The 16,985-nt window shown below is 36.4% G+C and overlaps 1 protein-coding gene and 1 pseudogene across 1 annotated transcript in view; both read right to left on the bottom strand.

Annotated features, from left to right (window-relative positions):
* WDPCP (WD repeat containing planar cell polarity effector) overlaps positions 1 to 16,985 on the bottom strand; it is a gene marked incomplete at its 3' end in the record, with an annotated part of 364,337 nt that overhangs the window by 285,197 nt on the left and 62,155 nt on the right. Inside the window, exons 3-4 of the mRNA XM_057743382.1 lie at positions 1,054 to 1,101; positions 158 to 202 (exon numbers count right to left, since the gene is read on the bottom strand). Of these exons, the coding sequence (XP_057599365.1) occupies positions 158 to 202; positions 1,054 to 1,101 (93 nt within the window). The remainder of the gene's footprint in view (positions 1 to 157; positions 203 to 1,053; positions 1,102 to 16,985) is intronic.
* Positions 10,035 to 13,670, bottom strand: LOC130857002 (annexin A1-like; annotated as a pseudogene).

The following is a 16,985-nucleotide window of genomic DNA, read 5'->3' as shown; positions in this document are numbered from 1 at the left end:
GTTTATGTACCTAAACAATGGGAATTTATAAGAAACTTGGAAGGTATAACATTTCCTATTTGTGCGGGAAGCTTAAAATATGTTTTAAGACTGAATCTTTAGGGACGTTAAAATTCCAGCTTCATAATAATTCCAAAATAATATAAAATAAACTTACATTCTGCCAATTTCTGCTTTTCTTCTAAGTTACCATGCTCTGTTGCTGATATTGTAGCAGAGGAGAGATGGAAAAGAGAAAAACAGTTGAAATTATTTTTATTATAATACTTTATATTTTTATATGTAAATAAATAATGTATTTATATAGATTATTGAGATTAATAAATTATGCTAAACTTTTAAAAAGGCAGTTGAAAAATGCCATAATTTGGATGTTTTCATTTCACAGAAGATCCTAAATTTGTAGTGAAAAGGCTTACATAGCACAACAGGTGGGCCAATATCCTGAGTTTGCAATCTCATCAGATAGGGAAGGGAACTACAACCAAGCCCAGAATAGAAGCTGCTTCAGTCTGTCATCAGAACCATAAAGTCAGCCTATTAACCACCAAGCTAAGCACACAGGATGCCCACACAAGTCCCACTTCAACAGAGACCAAAACAGGAAGTAACTGTAGCTAGAAAGACCTTTTGGCCCATCGTGAAACTTCTGGGATTAACAGGATTAATCAGATAAAGAAAATTGATCATTCACTCAGAAATGCCTATTTCAGATACCAGGTGAGGATCCGGGAGGCCAGCATCAGCCAGACCCATGCATTAACAATGCCCTCTACTGGGACACTTATAAATAAACGAGGACAGACTGTCCAGTTATCTGTCTAATCAGCAGTAAAATGAAACTTTTCATATTCTGGTATAGCATTTTCTCAATATTGCTTTATTTTATATAAAATAGATATCGACCTCAGCATTTTTCTAAAGAACTGGAGTAACCGTTCTTGAAATTCTAGAATTTATCTAAAGCTCATAAAAACAGAGTTTTTAAGTCAGTATTTTATAATTTAGAATAGTAAGCTTATAAAAATCAACTTAGTAGAACAGATACTTTACCTGGTGACTCTTTCTTGTCGTAATACTGGTAGATCCCAATGTCTCTATCTGTAGAAAGGAAGAAATAACAGATTTATGGTAAAAAGTTATGGGGAATAAGAAGTCAAACCATACCATATGGCAGGGTGAGGGAATAGGGCAGGGAGGAGGACAGAAACAATCTCTTTGTTTGGAAATAAAATACTTCAAAAGTATCTGGACATGGGTACATCTATTCTAGGGATATATAGGAACTGGAAAGTTTATCAGTCCAATGAGAAAAGAATTACACAAAACTAGAATGGCATGAGTAAAAGAGTGGTAAAGAACTGATGTCAAGGGAGACTAACTTTTTTCCCTCATGCTTCCACTGATATTTTTCATGGGGCACTACCAAAAGGAACTACCACTAAGTAATGCCAAATGAAATCAGTGGACAGAAGAATTCTGAGGTATGGCTTTTTTTTTCTCTGATTTAACTTGAGTCTAGTAGGGTATTTGGGGGAAATCTGCAGAAAAGAAAGAAAGGATTAGAGGAAGGTATGGATAAATTATCTGAAGCTTGTTTCACTTCAAAAAACCTAAACCCATTCAAATTTGGATGCTCTGCTGGGGTTACAAAAGCAAAGCTAGGCTTCCTAGATGCTGAGAATGATTTAACCCTGGAATCTGTTCTTGCAGTTGAATTACAAGAGAACACAACAATTGTGTTCTTTTTCTTCCTATCTGTGAATAGTGAAATAGTTTTCTTTGAAGTAACATTTGTTTCCTTCCATGCAAAATAATTCTAGTTACTAACAAAAGGATACAACTATTTCTAAAGAAGTGGAAGCAGTACAGGCTGCCCCCTAGTGACTGACTGATTCGAACTTTCTCAAAATGAATGATAAAACTTCCCCAAAAAAGCTGTAATTAACTTTACAAATATAGTTTTTCAAAATAGTCAATCATGTGTACTTACTGAAGCTCTATTTTATTCATCATGCCACTAATTGGGACATAAAACTTAAAGAATGCAGCTTATTTCTGTTGGTTATATCGAAAATAATAAGGAGTGCCGGGGAAAGGTCATGAGTAGGGCTCCTAGGGTATTGATAATATTTTATTTCTTGACCTGAGTGAAGATTTTAAGGGTGTGTTCACTTTTTGATAGTTCAAAACATACCTTTATAATCTTTACACTTTTCAATTCATATGTAATACTTTAATGAAAAGATTCTTAAAAAATCTAAGAACCATATGCATTAATGTACACCAGCACTATCCTCTATAATAATATTCCATCATTCCATGCATCTAAATATTATAACTCTAGAATAGAACTGAGAAGATAATAAGGGGCCCTGAAGTCTGTGCACAAGTCTGACCTACTGCATCTGGCCCAGAGTGGGGCTCTTAAAACCAAAGCAGGACAAGAAGGACATCTGCATAAGAAGACCTACCCTACAAGGGTTCCAGAGCCAAAGCTGGATGAGGAAGGTGTCCTTAGGGAGAGTCAGCCTGACATGGTATGTCAGAACCCTAGCAGGGTGAGAAGGACATTCATAAGAGCAATGGCCTCGTGCTGGGTGTTAGAGGCTGAATAAAGTGAGGAAGACATCCACATACAGGGGCAGCCCAACACAGTGTGTCAGAACCTGCATGGGGTGAGAAGGACATCCATGCAGGGAAGGGAGCTGCCACAAAGACAGAAGACTGTCTGCATACAGCGTGACTTTAAGTAAATAAAATAAAGATATGGAAGCCCCAGCTTTCCCACTGTGTGAGAAGTACAAATATAAAAAGAGAGAACATTAGAATGAAACTTGTGGTGACAGATTAGAATTTGAAGTATTGGTGTGAACTCATGGTTTTCAATATATAGAGATACAAAAGTGAATGTGGATGCAAGTATGTGTGTATACATTCCCTAAGCCCTGGCCACTGAGAGTGCCAGGGAGCAATGAGTGTAAATCATGCATACTCTAAGAGCAATGAGTGCACTTAAAGCACACCATGGCTTCTAGATACCATTCTCCTCTAAAATGAACCAAGCTCCTTAGACAACTGGCTGATTCCAGAACTGAGGAAGGGAAAGTATACTAAGAGCCTGAAAGATCTGTTGGCCAGAAAGAATGGAAATGCTCAAATATTGACAGGGACATGGAACAAAGACAGAGAAGCCAGCTTGCAAGGGGTCCCACTGGCCACATCAGGGACAACTTAAACATCAAAATAAATAATGATACTACAGTATTAAAACCATTGAATAAAACAGTACCTGAGCTCATAGAGATGAAATAAATTAAAAATATATTTAAAGTTTAATGACAAATAAGATATCACATACTTTCACAAAATACTAATTAATGCCAAAGAAGAAAAGCCTAACAGACACCACCTTAACTAAGTGATCTTGAACATCATCATGAATTGAAATTGTGCACTGCCTGTTAGGATGCATTGAGAATACAGCATCACTTCTGGAATAGTCCCACCAAACATGCATAATCTGAACCTACTTACAAGGAAACTTCAAACATATCTAAATTTAGGGACATACTATAAAATAAGTGACATAAAATCTTCAAAGCCATTAAAGTCACAAAAGTTAAAAAAAAATTAAAAAAAATTAAAAGGACGGAAGATTTGTTCCAGAATTAAAGACTAAAGAGACATGATAACTAATTATAACGTAATTCTGAACAAGAATCATTTGTTATTAAAAAAAAAAGTGTTTTGAATTGGTGAAATTCTGAGTATTAGATGGTAGTACTATTATCACTGTTAATTTCTTGATTTTGATGGTTATATAGATGATGTGGGACAACACCTTTTCTATAGGAAATACACACTAAAGTATTTAGGGGTGGTGAGGCATCAGGTCTGCAACTTATTCTCAAATGGTTCAAGAAAAAAATTCTCTGTACTAACAAGTTTTCTGTAAAAGTTTGTGATTATTTCAAATTAGAATAGTATTTATCAAAAAGACAAGAAATAACAAGTGTTGGCAAGGATGTGGAGAATAGGGAACCCTCCTGCACTGCTGGTGGGAATGCAAACTGGTGCATTCCCTATAGAGAACAGCATGAAGGTTTCTCAAAAAATTAAAAATAGAACTAACGTGTGATCCAGCAACATCACCTCTGGGTATTTATCAAAAGAACATGAAAACACTAATTCAAAAAGATACAGGTACGATTATATCATGTTCATTGCAGCATTATTTACAATAGCCAAGATCTAAGTGTCCATCGAATGGATAAAGAAGACGTGGTATGTATACACAATGGAATACTACTAAGCCATCAGAAGAATGAAATCCTATCATTTGTGACAATCTGAATGAACCTTGAGGGCATTATGCTAAGTGAGGTAAGTCAGAGAAAGACAAATGCCATATGACTCCACTTATATGCAGAATCTTAAAAACAAACAAATAACCAAACAAAACACAAGCTCACAGATACAAGGAACAGATTGGTTGCCAGAGTAAGGAGGATGAAGGGAAGAGTAGATGGAATGGGTGAAGGGGGTCAAAAGGTACAAACTTCCAGTTATAAACAAGTCATGGGGATATCATGAACAGCATGATGACTATAGTTAATAATAACATATTAACTATAATTGCATATCTGAAAGTTGCTAAGAGAGTATATACTAAAAGTTCTTATCACATGAAAAAAATTTTGTAATCATGTATGGTGGTGAACGTTAACTAGACTTATCAAATCATTACGCTGTACACCTGAAACTAAAATAATGTTATAAGTCAATTATACTTAAATTTAAAAAATACTTTAAATGTCAAGCATAATGAGAGCGTGTAAGAGGGTTACTAACTTAGTCTAAATGGAAGAGAAGGCTCCTCTAGGTGACTTACTAAAGCTGAGTCCTAAAGAAGAAGCAGGATTGCATATGGGTTCAAAGAGAAGAATGGTCCCTGCAGGAAAACAGATAGGCCCGGCTGAAGATCCAGTTGGGGCAGATCTTATTGCCCCCTGAGGCCTTTGTCCACTACTGTTTTTGGTCACAGCATTCATTTCCTTTTTTCTATCATACTTACGCATATTTCAATATAATTTGGTTTCTTGATTATAAAAGTAATGTGTTCACTGTATAAAATTTAGAAAATAAGAAAACAAAAAAGTTTAATTTCCTGTATTTCCATTCTTTATAAACAGCTATTAATAACATTTTGTTGTCTACCAGAGTTTTTTTCTGAATGTATATTTATTACTAAATAAAAGTCTTATGCTGAAGATGTTATTTAACATTTTTGGTTTTAAATTGTTTTAATTATTGGATAAATATAAATGATTACATGTAATGTTTTAAAACAAAAGAATATATATGTAAGATTAAAAAAACAACATTCTAAGAAAGAGAACTTAACTTTTATTACATGTTTCAGGTGTACAGCATTAAAATTCAATACCTTACACACTACAAAGCGATCACCACCACAACTCTAGTCACCATCCATCACCACACAGTTGCCCCTTTCAGTTGTTTTACCCAACCCCTGATCCCCTTCCTCTCTGGCAACCAGTAATCTGATCTCTGTGTCTATGAGTCTGTTATTGTTTTATTTTGTTTATTCCTTTGTTATGTTTTTTAGATTCCACATAGCAGTAAAAATAATAGGGTATTTGTCTTTTTCCATCTGATTTATTTCATTGAACAAAACACCTTGAAGGTCCATCCGTGTGAAGGGCAAGATTTCATTCTTCTTAGGGTGGGTAGTACTCCATTGTATAAATATACCACATCATCTATATGCATTCTTTTATTAATGGACACTCAGGTTGTTTCTACGTCTTGACTATTGTAAATAATGCTACGGTGAACATGGGGGTGCATATATCTTTTCGAATTACTGTTTTCATGTTCTTTGGATAAATACACAGAAGTGGAATAGCTGGGTCATACAGTAGCTCTATTCTTAACTTTTTGAGGAATCTCCAAATTGTTTTCCATAGTGGCTATCCAAATTTATAGTTCCAACAACAGTGTGTAAGGGTTTCCTTTTCTCTACAACCTCTCCAATAAATGTTATTTCTTGTCTTTTTTTGATAATAGCCATTCTAACAGGTATAAGGTGAGATCTCATTGTGGTTTTGATTTGCACTTTCCCAGCATTAGTGATGCTGAACATCTTTTCATGTGCCTGTTGGTCATCCGTATGTCTTCTGTGGAACAATGTCTATTCCAATCCTCTGCCCATTTTTTAATCAGTTTGTTGTTATTGAGTTCTTTACATATTTTGAACTTATCAGATATATGATTGGCAAATGTTTTCTCCATTTTGTTGATGGATTCCTTTGCTGTACAGAAGCTTTCTAGTTTGATGTAGTCCCACTTGTTTATTTTTACTTTTGCTGTCTTTGCTTTTGATGTCAAAAATTACCTCAGAGATCAATGTCAAGGAGCCTACCATATATGTTTTCTTCTTGGAATTTTAAGATATCAGGTCTTACATTCAAATCTTTAATCCATTTTCAGTTAATTTTTGTGTATGGTATAAGATAGTGGTCTAGTTTCATTCTTTCGTACATGGCTGTCAGTTTTCCCAACACAATTTATTGAAGAGACCATCCTTTCTCCATTGTATGTTCTTTGTTCCTCTGTCATAAGTTAAATGTCCATTTATGTGTGGGTTTATTTCTAGGCTCTCAATTATGTTCCATTGATCTGTGTGCCTGTTTTTGTGCAAGTACCATACTATTTTGATTACCACAGCTTTGTAGTACAGTTTGAAATCAGGAAGTGTAGTACCTCCAGTTTTGTTCTTTCTTAAAATTGTTTTGACTACTCAGGATCTCTTGTGGTTCCATACAAACTTTAGAATTATTTGTTCTAGTTTTGAGAAATCTGCTATAGAATTTTGATAAGGATTACACTGAACCTATATAGGCATACCTCTTTTATTGCACTTCACTTTATTGTGCTTCACAGACATTACTTTTTTGCAAATTGAAGGTTTGTGGCAGCCCTGCATTGAGCAAGTCAATAGACACCATTGTCTAATAGCATTTGCTACTGGTAATTCATGCAATATTTCAAACATTTTCATTATTATTATTTTTGTTACAGTGAGCTGTGATAAGTGATCTTTGATGTTACTAGTGTAATTGTTTTGGGGCACTATGAACCACATCTATATAAGAAGGCGAACTTAAGTAATAAATGTTGTGTGTGTGTGTTTTGACTGCTCCACTGACAGAATGTTCTCCCATCTCTCTCCCTCTCTTCATCCCTCCCTATTCCCTGAGACACAATAATATTGAAATTAGGCTAACTAATAATCCTACAGAGGCCTCTAAATATTCAAGTGAAAGTAAGAGTTGCATGTCCCTCACTTTATATCAAAAGTTAGAAATGATTAAGCTTACTGAGGAAGGCACATTGAAAGTCAAGTTAGGCTGAGAGCTAGGCCTCCTGAGCCAAAGAGTTAGCTAAGTTGTGAATGCAAAGGAAAAGTTCTTAAAGGAAATCAGAAGTGTTACTCCAGTGAACACACAAATGATAAGAAAATGAAACAATTTTATTGTTGATACGGAGTAAGTTTTGGTGGCCTGGATAGATCAGCCAGAACATTCCCTAAGCCAAAGCCTAATACAAAACAAGGCCCTAACTCTTTTCAATTCTATGAAGGCTGAGAGACGTGAGGAAGCTATAGAAGAAATGTCCAAAGCTAGCAGAGGTTAGTTCATGAGGTTTAAGGAAAGCAACCGTGTCCTGAACATAGAAGTACAAGGTGAAGCAGCAAGTGCAGGTGTAGAACCTGCAGCAAGTTATCCGGAAGATCTAGGTAAGATAATTAATGAAGGAACACTAAACAACAAATTTTCAGTGAAGACAAACAACCTTCTATTGAAAGAAGATGCCATCTAGGAATTACAGAGCTAGAGAGAAAAAGTCAATGACTGTTTCCAAAGCTTCAAAGGACAGGCTGACTTTCTTGTTAGGGGCAAATATAGCTGGAGGCTTGAAGTAGAAGGCAATGCTCACCAATCCTAGAGCCCTTAAGATTCTGCTAAATCCACTCTTCCTGTGTTCTATAAATGGAACCACAAAGCCTGGATGACAGTACATCTGTTTATAACATGGTTTACTGAATTAAGCCCACTGTTGAGACCTACAGCTCAGAAACTAAGATTTCTTTCAAAATATTACTGCTCATTGACAATGCACCTGGTCACCCAAGAACTCTGATGGAGATGTACAGAGATTAATGTTGTTTTTATGCATGCTAGGACATCCATTCTGCAGCCCATGGATTAAGGAGTAATTTTGACACTCAAATCTGATGGTTTAAGAAAAACAATTCTTAAGGCTATAGCTGCCATAGATAGTGAATTTCTCCAATGGATCTGGGCAAATTCAATTGAAAATCTTCTGGAAATTCCCTGGTGGTCCAGGGGTTAGGACTTGGCACTTTCACTGCCGCAGCCCAGGTTCAATCCCCACAAACCTCATGGTGTGGCAAAAAAAAAAAAAAAAAAAAAAAAAAACGATAAGAAAAGAAAACCTTCTGGAAAGGATTCACGATTCTAGGTGCCATTAAGAATATTCAGGATTCATGAGAAGAGGTCAAAATATCAACATTAATAGGGGTTTGGAAGGAGCTGATTCCAACCTTCATGGATAACTTGGAGGGGTTCAAGACTTCAGCAGAGGTAGCAACTGCAGATATGGTGAAAATAGCAAGAGAACTAGAATTAGAAGTGAAGCCTGAAGATGGGACTGAATTTTGTTGCAATCCCATGAGAAAACTTTAAAACTTAAGGAGTTGCTTCTTATGAATGATCAAAGAAAGTGGTTTCTTGAGATGAGATAAGTCTACACCTGGTGCAGATGCTATGAAGATTACTGAAATGACAACACGAGATTTAGAATATTATGTAAACTTAGTTGATAAAGCAGCAGCAGGAATCGAGAAGACTGACTCCAGTTCTGAAAGAAGTTTTACTCTGGGTAAAATGCTATCAAACAGCATTGCATGCTACAAAGAAATCATTTGTGAAAGGAAGAGTCCATCAATGTGGCGAACTTCACTGTTGTCTTAACAAATTGCCACAGGCACCCCAACTTTCAGCAACCACCACCCATCAACACTGAAGCAAGACCCTCCACCGGCAAAAAGATTATGACTTGCTGAAGGCTCATATGATGTTTAGCTCTTTTTAGCAATAAAATATTTTTTAACTAAGGTATATACAATGTTTTTAAAGACATAATGCTACTGAACACTTATTAGATGACAGTAGGCGTAAACATAATTTTTATATGCACTGGGAAACCAAAACATTTGTGTGACTCACTTTATAAGATATTTGCTTTTTTGTAGTGGTCTAGGATTGAACTCACCATGTCTCCAAGGTATGCCTGTAGATAGCTTTGGGGAGAATGGACATTTTAACAATATTAATTCTTCCAATCCATGAACACAGAATATTCTTTCCATTTATTTATATATTTTTCAATTTCTTAAGTCAGAGTCTTGTAGTTTTTAGTGTATAAGTCTTTCAATTCCTTGGTTAAATTTATTCCCAGGTATTATATTCTTTTTGATGAAATTGTAAATAGGATTGTTTTATTTCTCTGATAGTTCGTTATTAGTGCATAGATATGTGCCACAAGTTTCTGTACATTGATTTTGTATCCAGCAACTTTACTAAATTCATTTATTGGTTATACCACTTTTTTGGCAGCCTTTACAGTTATCTCTATATAGTAACATGTCATCTGCAAATAGCGACAGTTTTACTTCCTCCTTCTGATTTGGATCCCTTTTTTTTTCCCTCGCCTAACTGCAGTGGCTAGGACTTCCAATACTTTTTGAATACAAGTGGTGACAGTAGATATCTTTGTCTTATTTCTAATCTTAGAGGAAAAGCTTTCAGCTTTTCACCATTGAGTATAATGTTAGCTTGGGTTTGTCACATACAACCTTTATTATGTTGAGGTACATTCTGTCTATACCCACTTTGTTCGAAGTTTTTTATCATAGATGGATGTTGAATTTTGTCAAATATTTTTTTCTGCAACTATTGAGATAATTGTATGATTTTTATCCTTCATTTTGTTAATATGATATGTCATGTTGATTGCTTTGTGGGTGATAAAACATTCTTGTATCCCTGGAATAAATCCCACTTGATCATGGTGCACAGTTCTTTTTTTTTTTTTCCCCTGTAAAATCATTTTATTTTCTGCGACATACACATTTTTCTCAGGCAATGTTACTAGAACAACCTCTTTATGAGGTTTTATAGTTTGGGGTAAATATATTTTCTTAAAAACTTATCTCTATTACATAAAGTTGTAATACAAAAAATGATTTATAAGCTATATTTTCCAGGAAGGAGTTACTAAACTATATTCCCGTTGAAGAAACTTTCCTATTCAACTCTATGATATGGAATGAAAAGATATAATTAAAAAGTCTTCTGATCAAAAAGCTTGAGATCATCAATGGAATGTTTAGTTTCCTCCACAGAGAGCCACCAGGATTTTTTCATAATCTCCCTTAGTTTCATCCAGGATGGCTTGGCAGAGAGAAATGCCATACAACTTCTGATAGCATGCTTTGACGTCATTCACGTGCATTTCAGAACGGGAAACCATAATCCTGATCAGTATCTTATGACGAGTTCCAACAGCCTTCATGGCCTGATGAAGTTTCTCAGCAAAGAACATTGGTTTGCTTGTAGCACACGTCACAATAACTCTGAGCCATTTCTCGATGTCACCTTTCAACTCCAGGTCCAGAACTTTGTTCATGTCATGATTACTGTACCTGGAATACTTCTGAAACACTCTGCGAAGATGGGGATAGCTTCTGGTGGTCAGAATGGTAGTGAACACATTAACATCTGTCCCTTTTCTTCTTTCTCTTGCTTCACATAAGGCCCTGGCATCCGTACCAGCCAAGTCGTCATTTATGGCAAGCTCCTCAGATCAGTCACCCTTAGCAAGAGAAAGCAAAGCCTTCTCATAATCTCCAGATGTGTCTGCGGCGATGTCTTTAGCCAGATCTCTCTTCAGTTCCTCTCTATAGACTCTGTTAATTTCTCTGATTTCTCTGTTAGCTCTTGATGCCAAAATTTCATTCAGAGTGTCTTCATCAGCTCCAGGGCCCTTCATGGCAGCGCGGAGCTCATCAGCATCAAACTGGGCTGGAGTTTTCAATAGAGCCAAAGCAACTTCCTCAAGGTGACCTGTGAGGGCTTTCTTCAGAGCTTCATCCAGGGGCTTTCCTTTTTCCTGGAGATGGGCTGCTTTGATCTGCTAACGCTGTGCATTGTTTCTCCTAGTTAGAATTTCAATGATGGTTGCTTCATCCACAACTTTAACTGTGATTGCTTTATGCAAGGCCTCAACATCCGAGGATGGATTGAAGGTAGGATAGGGGCTCACTCTGACCCAGGACCACCTTTGGATGCTTTCGTAAGTTTTGATGTACTCCTGCTCTTCACTGCCAATAAACAAGGCCTGCTTCAGGAATTCAGATACCATTGCCATTTTTGAAAGATCTTTTTTTTCACCTCCGTCCAAAGACCTAAAGAGAGATTCTTCTCAGAAAGGTTCATGCTCTGGTGCACAGTTCTTTTAATGTATTGTTAGATTTGGTTTATTAATATTCTGTTGAGGATTTTTACATCTATGTTCATCAAGAATTGGCCTGTAATTTTCTTTTTTGTGTAGTGTCCCTGGTCTGGTTTTGGTAGCATAAAATGTGTTTGGAATGTTCCTTCCTCTTCAGTTTTTTGGAATAGTTTGAGAAGAACAGGTATTAAATCTCTGTTTTGTAAAATTCACCAGAAGAGCTGTCTGCTCCTTGATTTTTGTTTGTTGGGAGGCTTTTGTTTACTGTTTCAATGTCCTTACTAGCAATCAGTCTATACAGATTTTCTATTTCTTCACGATTCAGTCTGGAAAGACTATATCGTTCTAGGAATTTATCTTCTATGTTGTCCAATTTGTTTGTGTACATTTGTTCATAGTAGTCTCTTATGATCCTTTGTATTTCTGTGGTATCAGCTGTAACCTCTTTCATTTCTGATTTTATTTGAGTCCTCTCTCTTTTCTCCTTGGTTATTCTAGCTAAAGGTTTGTTGCTATTCTTTATCTTTTCAAAGAACCAGCTCTTAGTTTCACTGATCTCTTTTTTTTTTTTCTTTTCTTTTCTTTTCTAGTTCATTTATTCCTGCTCTGATCTTTATTATTTCCTTTCTTCTACTGATTTGGGGCTTCACTTGTTCTTCTTTTTCTAGTTCCTTTAGATATAAAGTTAGATTACTTATTTGGGATTTTGGGAGGATTTTTCTTGCTTTTTGAAGTAGCCCTACATTGCTATGACCTTCCCTCCTAGAACTCCTTCTGCTGTATCACATAGAGTTCGGTATGACATATTTCTGTTTTCATTTGTATCTAAGTGTTGTCTGATTTCTCCTTTGATTTCTTTGATGACCCACTGGTTGCTCAGTAGCAGGCTGTTTAATATCCACCTTTTTGTGTTTTTTTCCTGTTCTTTTCCTTGCAATGGATATCTAGTTTCATACCATTGTAGGCAAAGAAGATGTCTTGATATGATTTCAATCTTCTTCAATTTACTGAGAGTTGTTTTATGATCTAACAGTGATCTATCCTGGAGAATGTTCTATGCACACTTAAGAAGAATGTGTATTCTACTGTTTTTGAATGGCATGTTCTAGATTTATCTATTAAGTCAATCTGGGCTAATATGTCATTTAAGTCCAATGTTTCTGTATTGATTTTCTGTCTGGATGATCTATTTGTTGATGTAAATGACGAGTTAAAGTCTCCTGCTATTACTGTATTGCTTTCAATTTCTCTCTGTTAAGTCTGTTATTATTTGCTTAATATATATTGGTGCTCTTCTGTTGGGTGCACACACATTTATAAATGTTAATATTTTCTTGCTGGATAGACCCCTTTATCATTATGTAATGCCCTTCTTTGTCTTTATTTCCTTCTTTGTTTTAAAGTCTATTTTGTCAAGACACATGCACTCCAATGTTCACTGCAGCACTATTTACAATAGCCAGGACATGGAAGCAACCGAAATGTCCATCAAGAGATGAATGGATAAAGAAGATGTGGTACATACATGCAATGGACTATTACTCAGCTGTAAAAAGCAATGAAACTGGGACATTTTCAGAGACATGGATGGACCTAGAGACTGTCATACAGACTGAAGTGAGTCAGAAAGAGAAAAACAAATATTGTATATTAACACATATATGCAGACTATAGAAAAATGGTACAAATCAACCGGTTTGCAAGGCAGAAATAGAGACACAGATGTAGAGAACAAACATGGACACCAGAGGGGAAAGCAGGGAGGGCTGGGGGGGGGTGGGGAACGAATTGGGAGGCTGGGATACCAAACTGTACACTCTAAATATATGCAAAAAATAAACAAATAAAAAGTTAAAAAAAATAAAGTCTATTTTGTCTGATATGCGTATAGCTACTCCAGCTTTCTTTTCACATCCATTTGCATTAAGTAATTCTCTTGTAGGTAACACATAGATGGGTCCTATTTTTTTATCCATTCAGCCACTTTTGATTGGCAAATTTAGTCCATTTGCATTTAAAGTAATTATTGATAGGTACATACTCCAATTTGTTAAATGTTTTCTGACTGTTTTTGAAGTTCTCTGTTCCTTTTTTCTTCTCTTTCTCTCTTCCCTTGGGCTTTAGTGGTTTTCTCTAGAATTATATTTAGATTCCTTTCTCATTTTCTTTAGTGTAGTTACTATAATTTTTTCCTTGTGGTTACAGGGAGGTTCACATATAACATCCTATTTAAATGGTAGCCTGTTTTAAGTTGGTAACAACTTAAATTTGTACACATTCCAAAGTTTTATCTTTTTATCCCCCAACATTTTATACTTTCACTGACACACTTTACATCTTTTTATTTTATGCATCCCTTAACTAATTATTATAATTTTAGTTATACTTCATTTGTCTTTTAATCTTCATGCTTGCTTTATAAAAGTGATTGATCCACTATCTTTATTCTACAGTTACCTTTTCCAGTAAGATTTTTACTTTTGTATATTTTCTTATTATTAATTAGTACCATTTCTTTTCCTTTAACATTAAAGAAGTCCTTTTAACATTTCCTGTAGGGCCAGTTTGGTGGTGATGAATTCCTTTAGTTTTTGCTTATCTGGGAAACTCTTCATCTCTCCTTCAATTGTGAATGATAACCTTGTTAGGTAGAGAATTCTTGGTTGGAAGTTTTTTCCTTTCAGCACTTTGAATATGACATGCCACTCCCTTCTGGCCTATCAAGTTTCTGATGAACATTTCTGCTGATAGCCTTTATGGGGTTTCCCTTGTACATAATCAGTTGTTTTTCTCGTGCTGCTTTTGGGATTCTCCCTTTAGCCTTAATAGCTCCCATTTTAATTATAATGTATCTTGGTGTGCATCTCTTTGGGTTCATCTTATTTGGAATTCTCTGGGCTTCCTGAACCTGGATATCTGTTTCCTTTACCCAAATAGGGAATTTTAGAGCCACTATTTCTTCAAATAACTTTTCTAGCCCTTTCTCTCTCTCTCTCCTCCTTCTGGGACCCATGTAGTGCAAATGCTACTCTGCTTGATGTTGTACCAAAGGTCTCTTAAGGTATCTTCACTTTTTAAAATTTGTTTTTCATTTTGTTGTTCTGTGTGGCTGAGTTTCATGGTTCTGTTTTCTAGCCCACTGATTCATTCTTCTACCTCACGCAGTCTACTACTGAACCCCTCTAGTATATTCTTTAGTTCAGTTATAACTTCTGTTTAGTACTTTCTTATGTTCCCTATACCTTTGTTGAAATTCTGTGTTCACTGATTCTTCTCCAGAGCTCAGTGAGCATCTTTATGATCATTACTATGAGTTCTTTATACTCTAGATTGCTTATCTCCATTTTGCTTAGTTCTTTTTCTGAGGTTCTGTCGTATTTTTCTGATTGAAACATATTTCTCTGTCACACTTTGCCTACGTGTCTGTGTTTACTTCTATGTATTAAGTAAATCAGTTCTCTCCCCCAGTCTTGAAGGAGTGGCCTTGTTTAAGAAATGTCCTGGGACTTCCCTAGTGGTCCAGTGGCTAAGACTCCACACTTCCACTGCAGGGGGCGCAGGTTTGATACCTGGTCAGGGAACTACGATCCTGCATGCTATGCAGCACAGCAGAAAAAAAAGAAAAAAGAAATGTCCTGTGGGGCTTAGAGGTGTAATCCTGCCTGGCCTCCAGAGCTAGACACTTAAGGGGTGTCCCCTATGTGGGCTGTATATACCCTCCTGCTGTGGCAGGGCAGCTACTGCTGCAGCATGCTGGTACACAGGGCTGGCCCCCAGAACAGCTACAAGCACAGGTGGGCAGGGCTATCACCTGGCCAGCTGTGAGATCTGGCTGAATCACAAGGGTGGGCAAGGTTCTCAGTAGGCTGTACCCAGGGCTAAAACATTAGAGGGAGAATTTCAAAATGGTGCCCATTTTGAAACTGTCCATGTCAATCAGCAGGAGAATGGATACCAGAATTACAAAGGTAGCCTGAAATTGCGAAAATGGCTTCGGCCAGTGCCTCAGTTCCCAGGGAGTGTCCCAGTTGGTTCCTGCCTCTCTAGCAGATGCTTCAAGATCAGTAAGTGGGTCCCCTTTACCTACAGTCCATGTGCTTCTCAATCTGGTGTTTTTGTGCTGGTTTTCAGGTCAAGTGAGTTTGCATGCACACCCTTTACGAGTAGGTTTTCTGTTCCCTGCAGCTCTACAATTTTCCTGGACATATTCTCCACTGGCTTTCAAAGCCAGGTATTTGGGGGGCTTGTCTCTCCTGCACAGGATCTAGGGGTTGGGCTGTCTGACGTGGAACCTGAATCCCTCACAACTCAGGGAAAAGATCCATACCTTTATATCCCTCCCAATTGTGGATTCCTGTGGCTGGGATGTGGTTTCTTCCTTGGCAAGATTGTCTCTGTGTCTCTCTTACCCATCTCAATGCTGTCCTTTTACCTTTTGTTGTGGAGGCTCTATTCATCCATTTTCTGTAGTTTAATTTGCTGTGTCTGTGGGAAGAGGTGAGTTCAAGATCTTCCTACACTGCCACCTTGAACCATCCCCCAAGAACATTAACTTTTAAACTTCCTGTGTGCTCTTTACTATTTCACTTCCACTCCCTTCCTTCTCAGAGCTATACTAAATTTTATGTTCATAATACAATTTTCTCTATAGTACTACCATATATATTTATCTACTGAGACAACACATTATTTAATTTAACCTGCTGCTTTTGAACTTCCTCTACATGCAATCATACTGTATGTACTTTTCTGCAACTTACTTTTATAATTGTTTGCCCTATATCATATTCCTGACATTCATCTCTATTGCTGCATAGATGTAATTCATTCACTTTCTCTGTTGCATAAATATATTTATCCATTCTCCTGCTGATTGACATGTGGACAGTTTCTAGTTTCCTGCATTACAAACAGTACTATTATGAACATTTTTGTACACATCTCCTGGTGCACAAGTTATCAGGGCTTTCACTATGGTATATATCTAGGAGTGGAATTATTGGTTAGTAGGCAACATACATCTTCAACTATACTGGATGATGCCAAATTGTTTCCTAAAGTGGCAGGGCCAATTCCTACTTTCACCAGCAGTGAAATAAGTTCATTTTCTTTCTTTGTCTTTTTTTTTTTTTCTATTTTCTGACATAATTTCTTTTACTCTTTTAAGTTTAAATTTTTTTCTGCTACATATTTTTAATTTCCAAAAGATTAATATAATTTTCAAATGTTTCCTGAAACATCTGTATTGCATTTCTTGCTGTTCATATTTTAAAGTGAAGCACTAGAGAGCTGACTGGAAGTTCAATATACATGAACAGTGCTTGCCAACTGTTAGGTTTCACTGACCACTCAGGGACCAG

The sequence above is a fragment of the Hippopotamus amphibius genome, chromosome 7 (assembly GCF_030028045.1).
Source record: "Hippopotamus amphibius kiboko isolate mHipAmp2 chromosome 7, mHipAmp2.hap2, whole genome shotgun sequence".
Classification (NCBI taxonomy): Eukaryota; Metazoa; Chordata; class Mammalia; order Artiodactyla; family Hippopotamidae; genus Hippopotamus; species Hippopotamus amphibius.
This window is presented reverse-complemented; position numbering and strand designations above follow the sequence as displayed.